At 31.8% G+C, this 17,182-nt stretch overlaps 1 protein-coding gene across 7 annotated transcripts in view; it reads right to left on the bottom strand.

Annotated features, from left to right (window-relative positions):
* Nucleotides 1-17,182, bottom strand: part of LOC143076042 (septin-2B-like) — a 50,969-nt gene that overhangs the window by 12,973 nt on the left and 20,814 nt on the right. For 2 of the 7 annotated variants that reach the window (XM_076251666.1, XM_076251668.1), the window contains exons 1-7: nt 14,312-15,462; nt 6,375-6,480; nt 4,788-4,874; nt 2,436-2,559; nt 1,728-1,862; nt 512-629; nt 102-203 (exon numbers count right to left, since the gene is read on the bottom strand). In XM_076251666.1, the coding sequence (XP_076107781.1) occupies nt 102-203; nt 512-629; nt 1,728-1,862; nt 2,436-2,559; nt 4,788-4,874; nt 6,375-6,480; nt 14,312-15,112 (1,473 nt within the window). In that variant the 5' untranslated portion in view covers nt 15,113-15,462. Of the gene's footprint in view, nt 1-101; nt 204-511; nt 630-1,727; nt 1,863-2,435; nt 2,560-4,787; nt 4,875-6,374; nt 6,481-10,209; nt 10,332-14,311; nt 15,463-17,182 lie in introns of those variants that run through there. The other 5 variants (XM_076251670.1, XM_076251669.1, XM_076251665.1 and 2 more) reach the window with 4 other exon arrangements.

The following is a 17,182-nucleotide window of genomic DNA, read 5'->3' as shown; positions in this document are numbered from 1 at the left end:
ATGTGAATAACAGGAGATAGGGAGTTAATGTCAATGCACAGCAGCACAACAAAAAAATATCAAGACATATTGAATTCTAAATTTCTTCCTAAATTTCAGACCTTGAGCTGACGACACTGTTCTCTGTAGTCTTCATCTTCATCTGAATCACAATCAGGTAGAGGGTAAATACTGATTCCATACTCATCTATCTGGTCCAAAACCTGGAACATAAATATAAATTATATTAAAATAAGCACTGCACCCAAAACTGATAAACTGATATCTCTCACAGTGACCTATAGTTGTTTTAAAATGTCTGTGTCATTTGGTCTCTTGTGAAGAGTTGTATCATTGGCAATCATACCAGATCTTTTTTATATCTAAAAGAGGCTATAGTATGAAGACAATTTTCTGACATTTTTTTATTGGTCTTAACAAATTTTTGCCAAAACTGACTAGTCCATTTTTTTTTTTACTAGGCTTGACATCAGACTAGTGACTAACAGTGCACACTGACATTATAACGTACCCTTTTCTTGAGTCTCTGAACTTCCTGTTTTGTGAGGGTATCAGCTTTAGCTATTACAGGTACAATGTTGACTTTATGGTGAACTGCTCTCATGAATGTGATGTCAAGGGGGCGTAACCTGAAAATTTAGAAGAAATGTCAAGTCTTTTAACATAGTTTTTCGTCAATGAAATGAATGAAATAAAACAGTCAGCATAAACAAATTATTCACTGAAATAGTTGTATATTTAGAATTTGCAATGCCATTGGTTTATTATTATCATAATACAAACACTAAAAAAAAATATTAATAGTATACCAGAAGAATTCCAAATGATTATAGAAAGGGAAGCAACTCATTTTCTCCTGAAGGCTTTCATTAATTTTTTGTATAAAGGGAAATAACTCTGCTTGCTTTGTGAAAAAGTTGGTCTTAATACAATTATAGATTTAACCATCTGCTTTTGCCTTGTTCCTAGACTTAATCTTATCAATTTATCATAATAATATACCTATCACTTTATAAATGTATCAATGTATCTTATTTTTTATTCCTTTGATTTACCAATCTGATTTCCTGATCTTTCATTTATTATACTATGATGTATGTATAAATTGACAGAAAGGTAAATTGTGACATTGCATTATAAAATTAGAGTTATCTTATATTCTTCAGCAATGTTGTAATTTTAGGAACAGTTGGGTAAGATATTAAATTTCCCCATTCAGATGTCCATGCACAAATAACACAGAATATACATAATCATCCAAATTATTTGTGCAAAGAATTCTGCTTAAGCCGGTTCTAGGGCCAGTCTTAAACTTGCAGTGAGGTAGGAGTTTTTTGCCCTATGTTGAAAGCCTCACTGTAACTTTGAGATTAAGAAAAGCAATAAAATTGCTGATCCTTTGCTTTTTGTATGTTTATTATTTTATTTTTTTCTGTGCATGAACTGATTTTGTGTCATAAATCAATACCCCATATCCGTTTTCTATCATATTTTCTTTCAAGGATATTGATGCTGGTTTTTTTCCTTTCTTTTAATGCAGATGATAAATTACATTTGAAGCATCTAGTTTATCCTGTCAATGCACCCAGACTTTTTTTTCATGCTACCCCCTCAGTTTTTGCCTATTATCTTGTCTCCTTAATAGATTTGTGATATTTGAACATTGGTAAACAACTGGTGCCTAAATTTAACCCTGGCTTATCCAATGATACATCTAAATTACTCACCCATGACCTGAGGGGTTTATAAAGTAGAAACAACAATGGACCCTATTATCAATGATGTGTCGTCTGTTAAGTCCACTCTCGTCCTGTAGATACCTCTCAAACTGATCATCAACATACTGGATGATTGGTTTAAAACTAAAATATAAAAGTTGCATGTAATTGTTGCTGAATTTTAGAATTTTATTTCCTTTCTTCCCCAAAGCTGTAGCATTTACATTTCATGATGAATACATAACAAAATATGAATTGAAGAATACTTTGTACATGAACCATTTCTGTAAGACATGCACTCAATTTCTTAAATCAAATGTGTAGAAACTGCATTCGGAAGGTTGATTTTGTAATTGCCTGTGGGGTTTTTTAAACCCTCACCAATATATTTAAGCTATCGGCTTTTTTCATACATTGACCTTTTTGGTAGATATTTAATAAGAAATGTTAAGAAATTTAGTATGTATGTGGGAAAAGTTGTTTCAAACCTCTTCACCTTTATACTATTAATATGGATTGCCAACTAAACCCCATACAATTAATTCCAAAATAGCCCGCCCAAAAAAAATCTACTTGGATGAGATAATCATTGTTTATGAACATCTCATTTACAATCCATTCAAAAATAAGACAAAATTCAGTATGCTCTCTATTCAAACTTGTCTGGATAAAAACTTTTTACTTCAATATTTATAGCAAATAAAAAATGTTTTCTACCAGTCTACAGAATTTAATGAGTCTCCAAAGCCTGGTGTATCTACAACTGTCAGCCTCAGTTTCACTCCTCGTTCCTCTATTTCTACTGTAGATGCATCTATCTTTACTGTCTGCTTGATTTTTTCTATAAATATACAAATGTCAAATTGTTACTTTTTATGTACATTTATTTTTAATGCTTTTCTATTAAATAGTTTTCTAAATACATAGATAAACACAACGGTGACTGTCATGTCAAAGATGTGTAGAACCATACCTGGCCATGTCCGCTCTGTGTTTTTGTTCGATGTATTTCTATTTGTATCCATCTGATGAGTTGCGCCTTTTTCATCTGATTTTATAGCTCGTTCTTATGTTGTACTGTTACCCTACTATCCCAGGTATGGGGAGGGTTAGGATCCCCCTAACATGTTAAACCCCGCCATTTTCTGAATATATGTACCGTACCTGTCCAAAGTCAGGAGCCTGTAATTCAGTGGTTGTCTTTTGTTGATGTGTTATATATTTGTTTTTTCATTCATTTTTTTTTTACATAAATTAGGCCATTAGTTTTCTCGTTTGAATTGTTTTACATTTGTCACTTCAGGGCCTGTTATAGCTGACTATGAGGTATAGGCTTTGCTCATTGTTGACGGCCATATGATGACCTACAGTTAATTTTTGTGTCATTTAGTCATTTGTGGAGAGTTGTCTCATTGGCATCTCAGATTTCACCAAAATGTCTGATGAGGAAAAATTTGTATTTTTGTTTACTTTTAATGAGTATGACGTAACTAAAATTATTGTCAAGGGAGTTAATGACTTATATGTATTAAGGAACAGTCTAGCTGATAAGAAAAACTAGTGGATGTAAAAAAAATTATGTGACTATTTTATATTTTCTTATTGTATTTGTAATGATATATTTTATAACAATTGCATTAATATGATTGTTTGTACTTGTACTTTCAAATTTGCAAAGGTATCACCTCCTCCAAAACATTTGAATATATAGTCTTATAAGAATATGAATGTTGTTTAAATTTAGATATTAATTATATGTTTGTAATGATTGTCATGTTTGTCTTGGTAACAATCCAATATTTGGATTTTACACCAATAAAATGATTTGATTTGATTTGATCTCATTGGCAATCATACCCCATCTTCTTTTTTATATGTTATAAACCATTTTCTGATAACTTATATATGTTCAATGTGTATATTTTTATCTAGAGCTGATATGAATTGAAATTAATATTGCCTAAGATAGATGAACCAAAATGCCTCAGGTGAATGTACATTAGATTTTCTTAAATTCAAGCTGAGCATTTTCTATTTTAACAGCTAACATTTTGACACAGTTTTTAATCAGATTTAAATGAAATTGTACAATTTTTAAGATTAATCAAACTAGATAAATTGTACATAATAATACATCATTCTTTTTTTTTTCTATCTGAAGCAAGAAATATAACTATAACTATCGATTGCCTTCTAATAACTGATCTTATAATATACAGGGTATTTAATTATATTGAATTTTTTAATGTGAATCCAACTTTGGTGGCATTTCTACGATAATTTCTACGATAATTTTAAATAGAAAATATATTGTACATGTATGTTGTACCTTTTTTTCTTTCTAAATCCAAACTATGTGCCATTTTATAATAAGAATACATTGTCTTCATTCTTATTCATCGGTCAACTTAGTACAAACATATGGATTATTTTTATTACTAATGATATACTATTTGTAAATAAAAAGTAACAATCTAATCAATCTGTTTGATGTATTAACCAGCTGACCATTATAAAGTGGACAGACACATAAACATCAGGCCTAGCTATTCTAAATATTATTAAGGAAAATAATTTCAATTCCTTGTCTGAGCAATACATCAAATTCTTTGTTGTTATTATATTGTCATGGTAACTTTATTCTTATTTTGACAAAATTGTAATTTACTTCCTTAATTACTACTTGAAAGCTACCAGAAATATACTTTATTATGATTTTTCCTGGTAGGATAAGTGTGCTTTTTGAGTTTATCAAGGCTTTATTGCTTGATGATTAAAATTTTTGTCTTAGGTGAATCTTATAGAGCTCAAGAAAATAATTCCATAGAGCTCAAGTATTCCATAAATCTCGTCATAAATTCCTGCTTTCTTTTCTTGAAAATTTGAGGTTAAAATCCAATGTGAACTTTGATTCTATTTGCTATAAGTCATGATGTGTTTTTTCTTCAGAGAATATATATACTGAAGTTGAAACTTTTTATAGCATGCTCTTCATCAGAATGAAAATGCATGCATTCTATATGTTTGCATCTGTACAATATTTTAAACAGATGTCTAGTCAATCCGTACCTGCTGCAGAATGTATCTGTCTTTCAGGGTATAAATCTGTTAGAAATAAACTATTGACTAGTGTTGATTTTCCAAGGCCTGATTCACCTGAAATAGATCAAAACAGATTTTTCTTTAGAAATTTCAAATAAATAAAAGTCAAACTAAAATCATTAAGAATTTTCAATAGAAATGATGCTGCAAACAATACTTGACCTGCTAATCCATCTTATAAATCAGAAGTATAGGGGAGGGGGAACAGGAAGTGGGTGTCTGACAGATAAGAAAAGTCACTAACACACACACACACTGTCGAGCTGTTCACTAATACATAGGGACTATGAGGTATAGGCTTTGCTCATTGTTGAAGTTCATAAGGTGACCCTATTCTGTGTCATTTTGTCTCTATGGGAATCATACCACATCTTCTTTTACTATATATAGATGTACAGTTTCTTATATCTGTATTATTTCATTTTGTAAATTATTTTATTATATATTAGGTTGTTAGTTTTCTCATTTGATATTTTTTTTTACTTTTTTCAAGCCGGTGCCTGTTATACAGTATTGGTTTATTCTCATTGTTGAAGACCAAACAGTGGCCTATAATTGCTTGCTACCACTTCATTTGTACTCTGGTGGATAGTTGTCTCAGTGACAATCATAACACGTCCTCATTTTAATATAAGTCCATGTCTTACATTGTAACAACATTAAATGTAAACAGACTTTTCAGAGGTACAAAACTACTGATCACCAATGTACCACTTGAATATTGAAGCTACTAACATACATGTATGTAAGTTAAGTTTGACCACAGCAAACAAACTTGGTTAGTGACATTGAAATGTTTATCCAAAACAAACAAAGAGGAAATAAATCTTGTTTGTATAATATAATCATTAGTCAACATGTTAAATAATTATATATTCTGTTTCAAACCTTCCATGCTCAAAGATTTCATGTCACCTGTTTAGCTTGTAAAACACCTCTAATACAAATAAATTACACTTTACTGTATAAACAAATTAGTTTTTTACTCCTGGATGATTTATATACATAAGATCTAGTTTATATAACTAATGATTTGACCGAATATTGTTAAGCAAGCAAAGTTCATACACATCAGGGATGATAAAAGAACAGTACAGCCTGTTGTCAGAAATAAGAAAGAATCTCTTCTAGAAGAAGAAAATTTTGACAGAAATGCATACATAATAAACAGATGTCCATTTCAATTTATAAAACCACTAGTATTGCTGAAAACTGGATTTTGAATTCTTTTTAAGTCTTTTGGTAAACATGGTAAATATATGTCTTTGGGTTGAAGTCTCATTAGAGTATACTCATTCATATTGCTGTGCTCTAATCCCCAAAAGTTTCCATTTTTTAATCTTTTTTTATCATTAAATCTTTGCAGGTTTCTTATCTCAAATAAAGAATTAAAAGATAGCAAAAACATTCACATATTATGACTTTATGAATGTCCAAAACATGTTTTTTACTAATTGCATTGTGACTTGGATGGAGAGTTGTCTCATTGGCACTCATACCACATCTTCTTATATCTATCTATAAAATTTTCATTCACTAAGTTTCCATACTTACCAACTACCATAAGAGTGAACTCAAAGCCTTTCTTTACAGATTTACGATGAACTTGGTTGGGAAGATTGGCAAATCCCACATAACCAGGCTGCTCTGGGCAAGTAAACTGTAATAAAACAAATATGAAAATAAGTTTAAATGTTTGGTAACAGTAGCATTGTACTTAAAAGGATTAAGTTATTTGAATTCTGTAATGAAGGCTTTTGACCCTCGGGCATACATTTAGTCATTGCATCTAAATGTCCAGTTATAGTACCAATAATCATACCAGAACACAGCCATACAAGACCTGATGGATGGATGGATACACAGATGGACGGACCGACAGACCCCAGGTATTTCCATGTCCATGTGGACAAAAAGTATTCATTTGAAGCCGTTTTTGTTTTCAGCTCCAATCCCAAGAACCTTAACATCATTAGCCTACTATGAAGCTGGTGTTTAGAGCACTTACTTTTTCATTTAATTGTGTTGTCATAATCATTGTTACTTTTTTGTATTGTAGTACTTGAAAAAGGATTGTAAAGTTATTGATTCATTTATCTAATACCATTTTGATATAGTCATCTTAAGTATAGTATGAGTATCCTCTCAAATGGCCACTAAGTCAAGCAAAATGCTTTGCTTCGTTACAATTTAAGACCCAATAAAATCTTCCAGTGGTCAGTTTATATTAGAAAAGTAAATTACAGTAATACCATAAAAACAACATTTATGACATTATCTTGTTACAAGTTAGGACAAAAAAAACCCAATAAACAGGTGCTAGACAGGTGAAAACAATTACGTTTACTTGGGAAACTACCTGATATAATATGCCTGGTAGAAACTTTTACATTACGAAACCGTAGCTTGTAGGTCCATGATATTTTTTTACTATTTGCAGAGCTACAAACGGTCCCCAAACAATAGGTAAATATCATAAGGACCTAAGAGCTAAGGTTCTGAGGCTTAAGACTTAAAGGAGATGTGGATATATGTCATTTTGACAACAACCCAACAATACAAAACAATTTCTTTTGGTTACAAATTGGAAATCTAGACAACCATTACACTTGAGTCCTACAGCCTGTTGACTGAAATATTATTCATTACATGTAGTAAAAGTAGTCTCAGCATAAAGTCAATTTACTGTGTTATGAAACTCTCCTCCTCCCTCCCCCCCCCTTTTTTTTTTGCTTTATCCTACTAAATACATGTTATACTATCAAGTGTATAGCAAAGACTGTTCTGTTAAATCAGTGGCGGATGCAGCCATTTTAAAAAGGGGGGGGGTTCCCAACACAGAGTAAAGGGGGTGTTTCCAACTATATGCTCCCATTCAAATGCATTGATCGATCAAAAAAAGGGGGGGTTTCAACCCCCAGAACCCCCCCCCCTTGGATCCGCCACTGTAAATATAAATAATCATTCATTGTTGTGCTTATTCTAACAAAAGTTAGACATTTCTTTATGATTGAAGCCATTACGTATTTTCTATTTGAATAACATTCAGCTTCAGTAATTATTATAATACTGCTGCCATATGCAATCTTGGAAGCTGATCGATCATGTAACATTGGCAGAGTTTCCATTAAATATCAAAATAATCTTTCATGCTTTCATTTTATGTAATAAATATTTCTTATCAAATAGTTTTACTTTTGAAATCATTTCAAAATTTAACAGCAGACTTCTATCTCAAATTTTTCTTAAAAAAAGAAGTTTCAACTGACAGGAAATCAAAGCTTAAAACAGCTGCAGAATATTCATGTTCTAAGTGATAGCTCAAAACTTTGTGTAATATCAAATATTTGGGTGTGAGTTTTGTGAAAGTTATGTAGCTTCTTTGGCAACTATCTACTAGCTTAAGTTTTCGAGATTTTATAATTATGAATACAGTGTAATGGAGTTATACCTTTTGCTGAAATATCCTATATACCTTTATTAAGGCTACTAAAAGCATATGAAATGTTTTTTTTTTCTTTTTGACACTGGGTCATTTATCCAGACTTATGGAAAGTGACCTTGTAACCCAATCCCACAACTATCTGTCATTATCTAAGTCCTTAAAGGGACAATTTGAAGCCTTTCAATAAATTTCGGTTTTGGAAAAAAATTCATTTTTAACTTTCCATGCAAATGAAATGTGATGTGGGGTGTATGTCATTTAACCCATTAATGAGCAAGCAACCTAACAACAAAAATAACCAAAAGTCAGTTCAATATCAATTGGTATCAAAAAGTCATCAATTAATCAGTATTAATTGTAGTACAATCATTCACAGCATCATCAACAAAACTATCCCATCACTGTACAACATCTGTAGTATAATGTATAAACATTCCAAACAATCTGTATTACACCAGATGTTATACACAAGTGCATTCTCATCATTAATGCATACAATAACTGGCAAAACTTCTGTACAAACTGCCCTTTCTAAGCTTACCTTCAAGTCTAAAAGCCTCAATTGATGCTTCAAATATCAGATTTTTAATGGCTCTTAATTCTAAACCTTCAAATTTAAAGGTACAAATGTATAAAAGAATTTTATGTCATCTTTATACATTAATTCATTTGTTTATAAATATCCTCATTCAGTGAGAGGTTTAGCTAGCTATAAAACCAGGTTCAATCCACCATTTTCTACATCAGAAAATGCCTGTACCAAGTCAGGAATATGACAGTTGTTATCCATTCGTTTGATGTGTTTGAACTTTTGATTTTGCCATTTGATTTGGGACTTTCCTTTTTGAATTTTCCTTGGAGTTCAGTACATGTATTTTTGTGTTTTTACTTTTTAAATTCCACTTATGTTTATGATTATATGATATACTTGAACTCAGGGTGAAGAATGGAAATTAAGACCAGTATATATGACCACTAAAATAATCATTCCTCATAAGAGAAAATAATGCAAAACAAAAAAATAGTTTTATAAATGCCAGTTTCTATCCTCTTTGCCCTCACAGTGAAGTATTTGTTAACAAATTAAAGCCTCCTGCTGTGTTCTTAATGATTATGACTAGTTTGAACATGTGAAGTGTGCCAGTTACATATATATATACATACATACAGGTTATTTATTATTTTAATGGGGTAAAGTAAGTGCAGACTGCAGATCTGTGATTTGGTCAATTAGTTTCCTTATTACATGTCTGATATGTTTCCATATCTCTACATAGGATAAATTACAGGAAGGAGGTTTGCATGTTAATTCCCAGGTCCCATGACGGGAGCGTGCCATTACACATTCTAAACATAACCAAATAGAAAGCAATTTTCTTGCTATTCTGATGTCAGATGATATACAGTGGCATCAAAATGACACTCAAAACCTGCTTCATTTTTTTACATAAATAAGGCCGTTAGTTTTCTCGTTTGAATTGTTTTACATTGTCTTATGGGGCCTTTTATAGCTCACTATGCGGTATGGGCTTTGCTCATCGTTGAAAGCAGTACGGTGACCTATAGTTGTTAATGTCTGTGTCATTTTGGTCTTTTGTGGATAGTAGTCTCATTGGCACTCATACCACATCTTCTTTTTTATAAATTTATATAGTCATATAAATTATGTTTCTATTTCCATAAATTTGCATCAAATATTTGCTAATGAATATTTTCCAAACAACGAAAAAATTAAGGCAATCTTACATTTATTTATATAGTTTATACATATATAGATGTGTGCATTGTTGACAAATGAACTCAACAATTAGGTCATTAAATGTTAGAACTACTATTTTGTTTCCTATATTTATTTTATGTTTACGAAATAATTGGTAATTAAAAGTTTTAGAGAGTACATGCAATTGTAAACAAGGAAGTAATACTAACTGAGAACAATCTTACCAGTTCATCCATGTCTGTAACACTCTACACTCCTCCCCCACAAAATTAATGAACAATAATTAATATTCCATAAACTATCAACAATGATTGACATTTACCGAAAAACCTCAGCAGACGCTGCCTTTTTTATCAAAAATTCGTAAAAACATATATTTTTTTCAAAACCAATAAGATGACGCCCAGACTTCACAAGTACATCAGGAAGAAGTTAAGTGTATGTATAGATGATAATATATCATAATCTACATCAAAGACGTTTGGTGCAGACTGCCAAGATTTGTACACATATTTCATGAGAAATGTTAGTCACCTGCTCAGAGAGAGATAAGGATACATAGATTATGTACACAAAGACTTTACAGTGATGGAACAGATATGTTGACAGATGGGCATTGTTTATACTTGAAATGAAACTGATGGCTTCAGTCTAAAGGGGGGGGGGGGGGGAGAGTAGGTCCCTCAGGAACCTTAAGGTAGAGTTCAATCAATGCAAAATTGCAATTGATAAGAAAGTTAGAACTGTATTGATGAGAGAAGTTAGATTTTCAATAACACAAACACAAAACTACTGTAACCATGTGTGAGGTGAAAAATATTGTGCAAACTGTCAGCCTGGTTTTGTGGAACATGCTAAAACAGACCATCTCTACAGTTCCTTAACGAACTTAATACACACACTACTACCTTCATTATTGTTAATACATGTACCTTGTGCTAGCTGAATGCTAGGTCTTTTTTTTACATTAAAGCTTGACTATATATATATATGAGAATTTGAGCTGTATATTAGTTGTTATTTTTTGCTTTTTTTTTTAAACATATCTCTTTCACATGTACATGTGCCATCTTTAAATTTACATTTTTACACATCTATTCAAAAGTTAAATTATTATAAATATAGTATTTTGACTTTGATCAGACTTCAAATATATTTCACTCTTTTTATCGCCTTAGTCGTCAGAGGCTATCCATATCCAATTTTTGCAGTTTCCAAAGGATCGCTTTCCGTTCCTTCCCTTGGTAGTCATAATGCATTATATATAGCTACAAATAATCCCATTTCATACCCCAGTCTCTAAATGCTAACAAATCTCTTTAAACACTATGATTTGTTCTCTTAAATTTAAATTTATGATTGTTTTTAAATTCAAATTTTCGCCCCCTTGATATTTATCTGAAGTCTACCCTTCATTCACTTTACATGCCAAAATTAAACATAATAAGTATACTATAAAATTTATTGAGTCACTTACACTGATAATCAACTTATATAACAGGTATGGGATCATGTTTGTCAATAAAAAAACAAACAAACAAAGACCACACATGCATCTGAGCAGGTGGGCATTAAATATTTCATATAAGGTGTTGTCAGTAATAAATTGGGCAGAAGGGTTGTTATATATTATGTTACTACAAAACAGAAAACTTTCTCTCTTGCCTTCAACTTAGATTCTTTGTTGAGAACTTTAAAGTAACTCTCAAAATGAAGAACAGCGATAAACTGATGTTGATCATTCTTTAATTGTATTTTCCAGTATTCTTAAGGATTGTTGTCTTTATAAATTCTATGGGTACACCTCTTTCTTTTCAAATATAGGGTCTGGATTTGTCCAGAAATAAGGGTGACTCAAAGCAAACATGGTAGACCACAATAAACCAAGGGCTTGGTTGGAGCCAGAAGGTTATGCATAAGAAAGATAATAAATTTTGTATTACATGTATCATTTTTGTTTTGTATGATTAATAGCTATAATGTACAGTATTGGTAACAGTTTTATTGTATAGATCTTCTCCAATTAAATTTAAATTCTGATTATAACACTTCAAACTATGTGAAAACTAGACAATATTGTGAAAAATTATGCATATTGTTTCATTTCTGAATGGTTGTAACCTAAGATTTTTTAGTCATCTTTTTATATCAGTTACTTTTCGCCCCCATTACCACACATTATCTTTTTAAATCTTTTCAAATAACATCATTGTAATTGTTGAAATGAAATCTGACCCAAGCAAAAATCTGCATGGATTTTGTAAAGAAAATTTAAATGAGTAACAAAGAAGAACTTTGAAGGAACAAATGAATGAAATAGGATATATGTCACAGTTATTAATTTACTTAAGAGGATTAAACTTTTTGTGTGTTTTTCTTTCTTCCTACATCTTAAATCATCCAAATTGTGTTAACCTCCACAAAAAGGAATAACAAGTATATACTAAACTACTACATAAATTCTACAAAACTTGGCAAGAACAAAGTCCATTATATACTGGCTGATTTCAAGCAATAGCATACACTGATCCGATTATCATTGGTACAATTGGAGGCCGTTTATCATCTTCTGTTCAGGACTTGGTACAGACAACTTGTAAATCAGTGGCGGATCTAGAAATTTTCATATGACATAAGTGGGGGCCCACTGACTGACCTAAGAAGGGGCCCGCTCCAGTCACGCTTCAATGATTCCCTATATAAGCAACCAAATTTTTTCCCAAAAAGGGGGGGCCCGGGCCCCCTGCCCCCCCTAAATCCGCCTCTGTAAATGAAATAAAGTATATTGTTGTCCATATGATTGATGCAAGCATGGTTGACAATGATTACAATCGCTCACCATTAATTGATAACCATGGTCTAACCATGGTTGGATATGCTTTACACCACGGTCAACTCTAATGTCCGACTGTCGATCTGACTCGTAATGGTCGACACTTGCTTAAAGAGTTTTAGTTACTTCTTTAGTATTTGAACTCTTGCAACGTAAGAAAATTGCAGACAAAATATATCTTATGAATCATGCCATGATACTTCATCACTGCCCTAAGTGAGTGATTATATACTATAGTCCATCTGACCATTTTTTACTGCAACTTCACTACCATATTTAGACTTACTTTTTGTTTATCTACACATATTTTCTACAAAGTTAATATTAAAACCTTCAAATGTTCTCTGTGATAGCGGTGATTTACTTTTTTCATATATATATCAATGGTAAAAAATAATTTTCTGACAAACAGTCTTGTCCACTGCTCTGACCGAGGCCAAAAGTATTATTTATTATACCAACCCCACCCATAGTATATATTTCATACACATCTAAATTGAGATGAAATAGTACAACCATGTTATTGTGTTTCTGTCTAATATAACTATTTCGGTTTGTCAACAAACCACTCCACTCAGAGCTCCTATAAATGTCAATTGTTTAAACTATGCATATCAAATTTCTGATATTTTTTGCATATTTAAAGGTGAAAAATGCAAATTTATACTAAATCACTTTATTATAGTCAAATCTACAACATTTGTATTTCAATTTGTGGCATTCTTTCATGTTTCTTTATATGATTAATACATAACCATGAACAGTATTATAAACATGCAAAATTTCTCTTTGTTTGCAACTCATTTAAGGACTACAGTAGCCCCTCTCAGTCTCTAATAAGGCAAACCTTTAAAAGAAAAAAACAATTGTCACTTTATGTAATTAACTCTAGAGAGGGTTAAATAAATTCAAAAAGTACATTACACAGAGGTATCAAAGGCAGAAAAAAGAAAATATAATTAATGAAGCTGTATATGCTATTGTTACACAGCAAAAAAAAGTGGGGGGATAATTCACACTCTCAATTACTAAGGGTTAAGTAATACATCTTACACAATTTTCATATCTTTAAGCCCCTCAATTAAATTAGGCTTATCCATTTTACCCTTTAATCTGGTAAACTGATTAGGATATGTGTAAGATTAAGAGTGTTTCCATGTTTAATCTTCTAAGAGAGAAAATCAATGATCAAACATAAACAAAGTTGTTTCATTTCCGATTAAAAATTCATGCACAACAGTCAGGAAAAAAATAAATATTCATGTAGGTTTAGAATGAATGTCTCCTGCATCTTAACATGCAAAAAGAAGCCTAAGAAGCTAGCCAAAAGCAGAACAAAGAGTAAATTATAATACAATCAATGTACTAAAAATATCAAATTTCCCTTAGCTGCAGTTTATTGATTTACTAAGAGCAGGTGTGCATTATGTATTGCCTTTAAAAAGAATCTTAAAAAATATTGATGCAAAAATACAAAACCAAATTCTACCCACCTGCAAAAAAACTTTTGGTTTGTCTGACAGACATGATTCCGTCGGTAAGTCGTCCATTCGTTTACGTTGCTGAGTCTGAATTTCTACATGGCCAGATGTAACAATAGAGGAAACGTTTGTTTCAGACGAAAGCTTCTCAGTGTCTGACTCAACTTTATTAGAAACAATAATATTTGAATGTGCCTGACTTTTACCATTAATATCATTAGAAGATGTGTGAGTCACACTGGATTGATTTGATAATATCGTTTCACTGTTAACTCCATTGACTTTCTTTCTACTGGGGATATTTGATTCAGTTTTAATTGAGCTTTCAATACTTGTTTTACGAGCTGAAGAAGCACCTCGGAATTTTTCAGCAGTACTTGTGATATCTTCCGCTTTAAAGCTATTGGATTTTCTGGGAATATAAGACCTTTCACCAGTCGCTTCAGTCTTTCTTAAACTATTCCTTTTTTTAATTAAGAAAGATGATGATTTGTCCTCAGGGGTGGTTACTTTAGGTTTCTGATCTGTTCCACTAAAACTAGTCCGTTTTGGAGGAATATTAGGTTTTTCCTCAGAAATTTGAAGCTCTGTGGTCTCAATAGAACTAGTTGAAGATCTAAGTGAGCTAGAACTAGATTTATCATCTGAGAGTTTCCTTGTTTTAGTCCCATCTTTTACTGAAGTCTTGGACGTCACAGATCCAAACTGTGAACGCTTTGTGGCCTCCCCTGGTGATGGTGAGGTTGGAGATTTTGATGTCCGCGTTCCTGTGAGACGAGAAGTCGAAGAAAGAGTTTTTGGCCTGGAACTCATTTTACATATAGTTCAAATTAGTAATTAACTTACAAAATTATCCATTAGAGTGATGTTAAATTCCCAAAACTAGTTTGTTATTCAATTTCCAAAATGTTTTCAAACTTTCTCCAAATTAAGCCAACATACAATATTTCATTAGGAATTTTGACGATGACAAATTACTACATTACCTCATGCACAAAGACAAAACATATGTTCCAATAAATTACAGTCCAAAAAAAGTTGTGACAAACTAAAAATTGTCCTTGATGAGTAATTACACACTTAATGTATTTAGCCACACACTTTATCCATGAAATTACACCCCCTAGGTTAGTATTCCTTGAAGGTAAATCCCCTAAGGTCCTGTCAATTAGATCCTTAATTTGTATCAAAGTTAATACCTGTCGGACTAGCAATATAACACCGTAATTTGACCTTTACATCATTTAAGTCCTTATAAAGCTGTAAATCTGATACTCCAGATTACACTTATACAATGCACAGGTATCCACTGAATTAAACTTTCGGTCTGAAATTCGAGTCAAGTTTTAAATTGTGTCGAGGGTACACCAGGTGAGAGAGGACGTCACACGATCTAATGTCAGTTTTACCTTACAACATTACATAATTTTAGTCCCTCCTTCACGACTTCACTTTCCTTTATGCACTTTCACTTTTCTCCTTTATAATCTTTAAACAAGCACCTGCCACTTGAAGGGAGATAACCCCTATACTGGAGCCCCAATTATCTCTTGTTGACAGTTCAAACAATTTAGTAACTTATGCAAACTAGATTTTTTTATCTCCTCCTGTGTCCCAATGTTTATCAAGGTTGACATTTCTATATATAAAAGACACAATTTTTGTCTACTTTTATATTTATGACATTTTGTGTATAATCTTGTTTTCTTTCAAGATATAGGTAGGTGAAATTTTTATCAATGAAGCGCATCAAAAATAATTAATATCAGTATTATAAAGAAAACTTCAGCATTCATTCATGAAATTTCAGCACTCATTCATGAAACTTCATTTCTCGGAGTACCTGTACATGGTTATTTCCTCTTAATTGCATACATCCCAATGAGCCAGAAAATTATGCAATTAACAAGAAAAGGATGGAAGTATTTTTCATTTTTTTGCTTTTCGAATTGTGTATTTTATTGTAAAATAATCACATTTGAGACAGGAAGGACCAAGTTGATGTCAAAGAGAGAAAGGACAACTTCAATATTGTTATAAAACATTTCTTATTCTTAAAAAAACAATATTTTACACACTCTGCGATTTCTCTATGACTAATTAGTAAAAACACAAAATGCACATCAATTAGCATGCTATTTAGTTATTATCACTAAAAGATTTCTGAGTTATTTTTATGCAATTAAGAGATATTTTCACAGAAAAGAGAGACATGAGAGAAATCCCCTCCCAGACTTTGAGGTTTGATTTTTGATGTAAATAACAGGATCGAGCAGTCAAGTGAAATTCACTGTTTTTCAAGCTTTGAATATTTAATTCTGTCTTGTTTGGAGATAGCTGCGGAACCTACAGCTCATATATCAACCAGAGTCTAGATCTGTGGTGAGAACCACAAACTTGGACAATACTATAGTCAATTAGGATTGGAGTTGAAAGCACCCATCACATGCAGGGTTCCAACTCACAACCTAAATCAGTTGACAGATCAGGCTAGTGAATCAGTCGATGAACTGCTTAGACCGCCATGCAACTGATGCACTTTTCTCATATTATGAGGTTTATACAATGTGGATGCAAAGGCAACTCATGTTATAATAAAATAATATAAATTGTACTTAATTTATGGAATTATCCATTTTCTTTCACCTGTTAACTGGGCTGTTGTCACTTGCCTATTAAAGACAGGTCTCATTCAATTTTTTTTCAGTTATTATTTCCAATGAGGGAATCATCAAAACTATAGAATAATGTCTTTTGTTCTCACAAAACAATTTTCTCTTTGGGAAAAAAAATGGAAGCAGAGAAAACTTTTTGATTCACCCTTCTATTTATATGGAACTTGGGTTCTGGAAAGTGATTTTGTAAAAGTTTATTTTTTCTGCA

Source organism: Mytilus galloprovincialis, chromosome 5 (genome assembly GCF_965363235.1).
Source record: "Mytilus galloprovincialis chromosome 5, xbMytGall1.hap1.1, whole genome shotgun sequence".
In the NCBI taxonomy this organism is placed as follows: domain Eukaryota; kingdom Metazoa; phylum Mollusca; class Bivalvia; order Mytilida; family Mytilidae; genus Mytilus; species Mytilus galloprovincialis.
The sequence above is the reverse complement of the archived record's forward strand: the minus strand, read 5'-3'. Positions and strand labels throughout refer to the sequence as shown.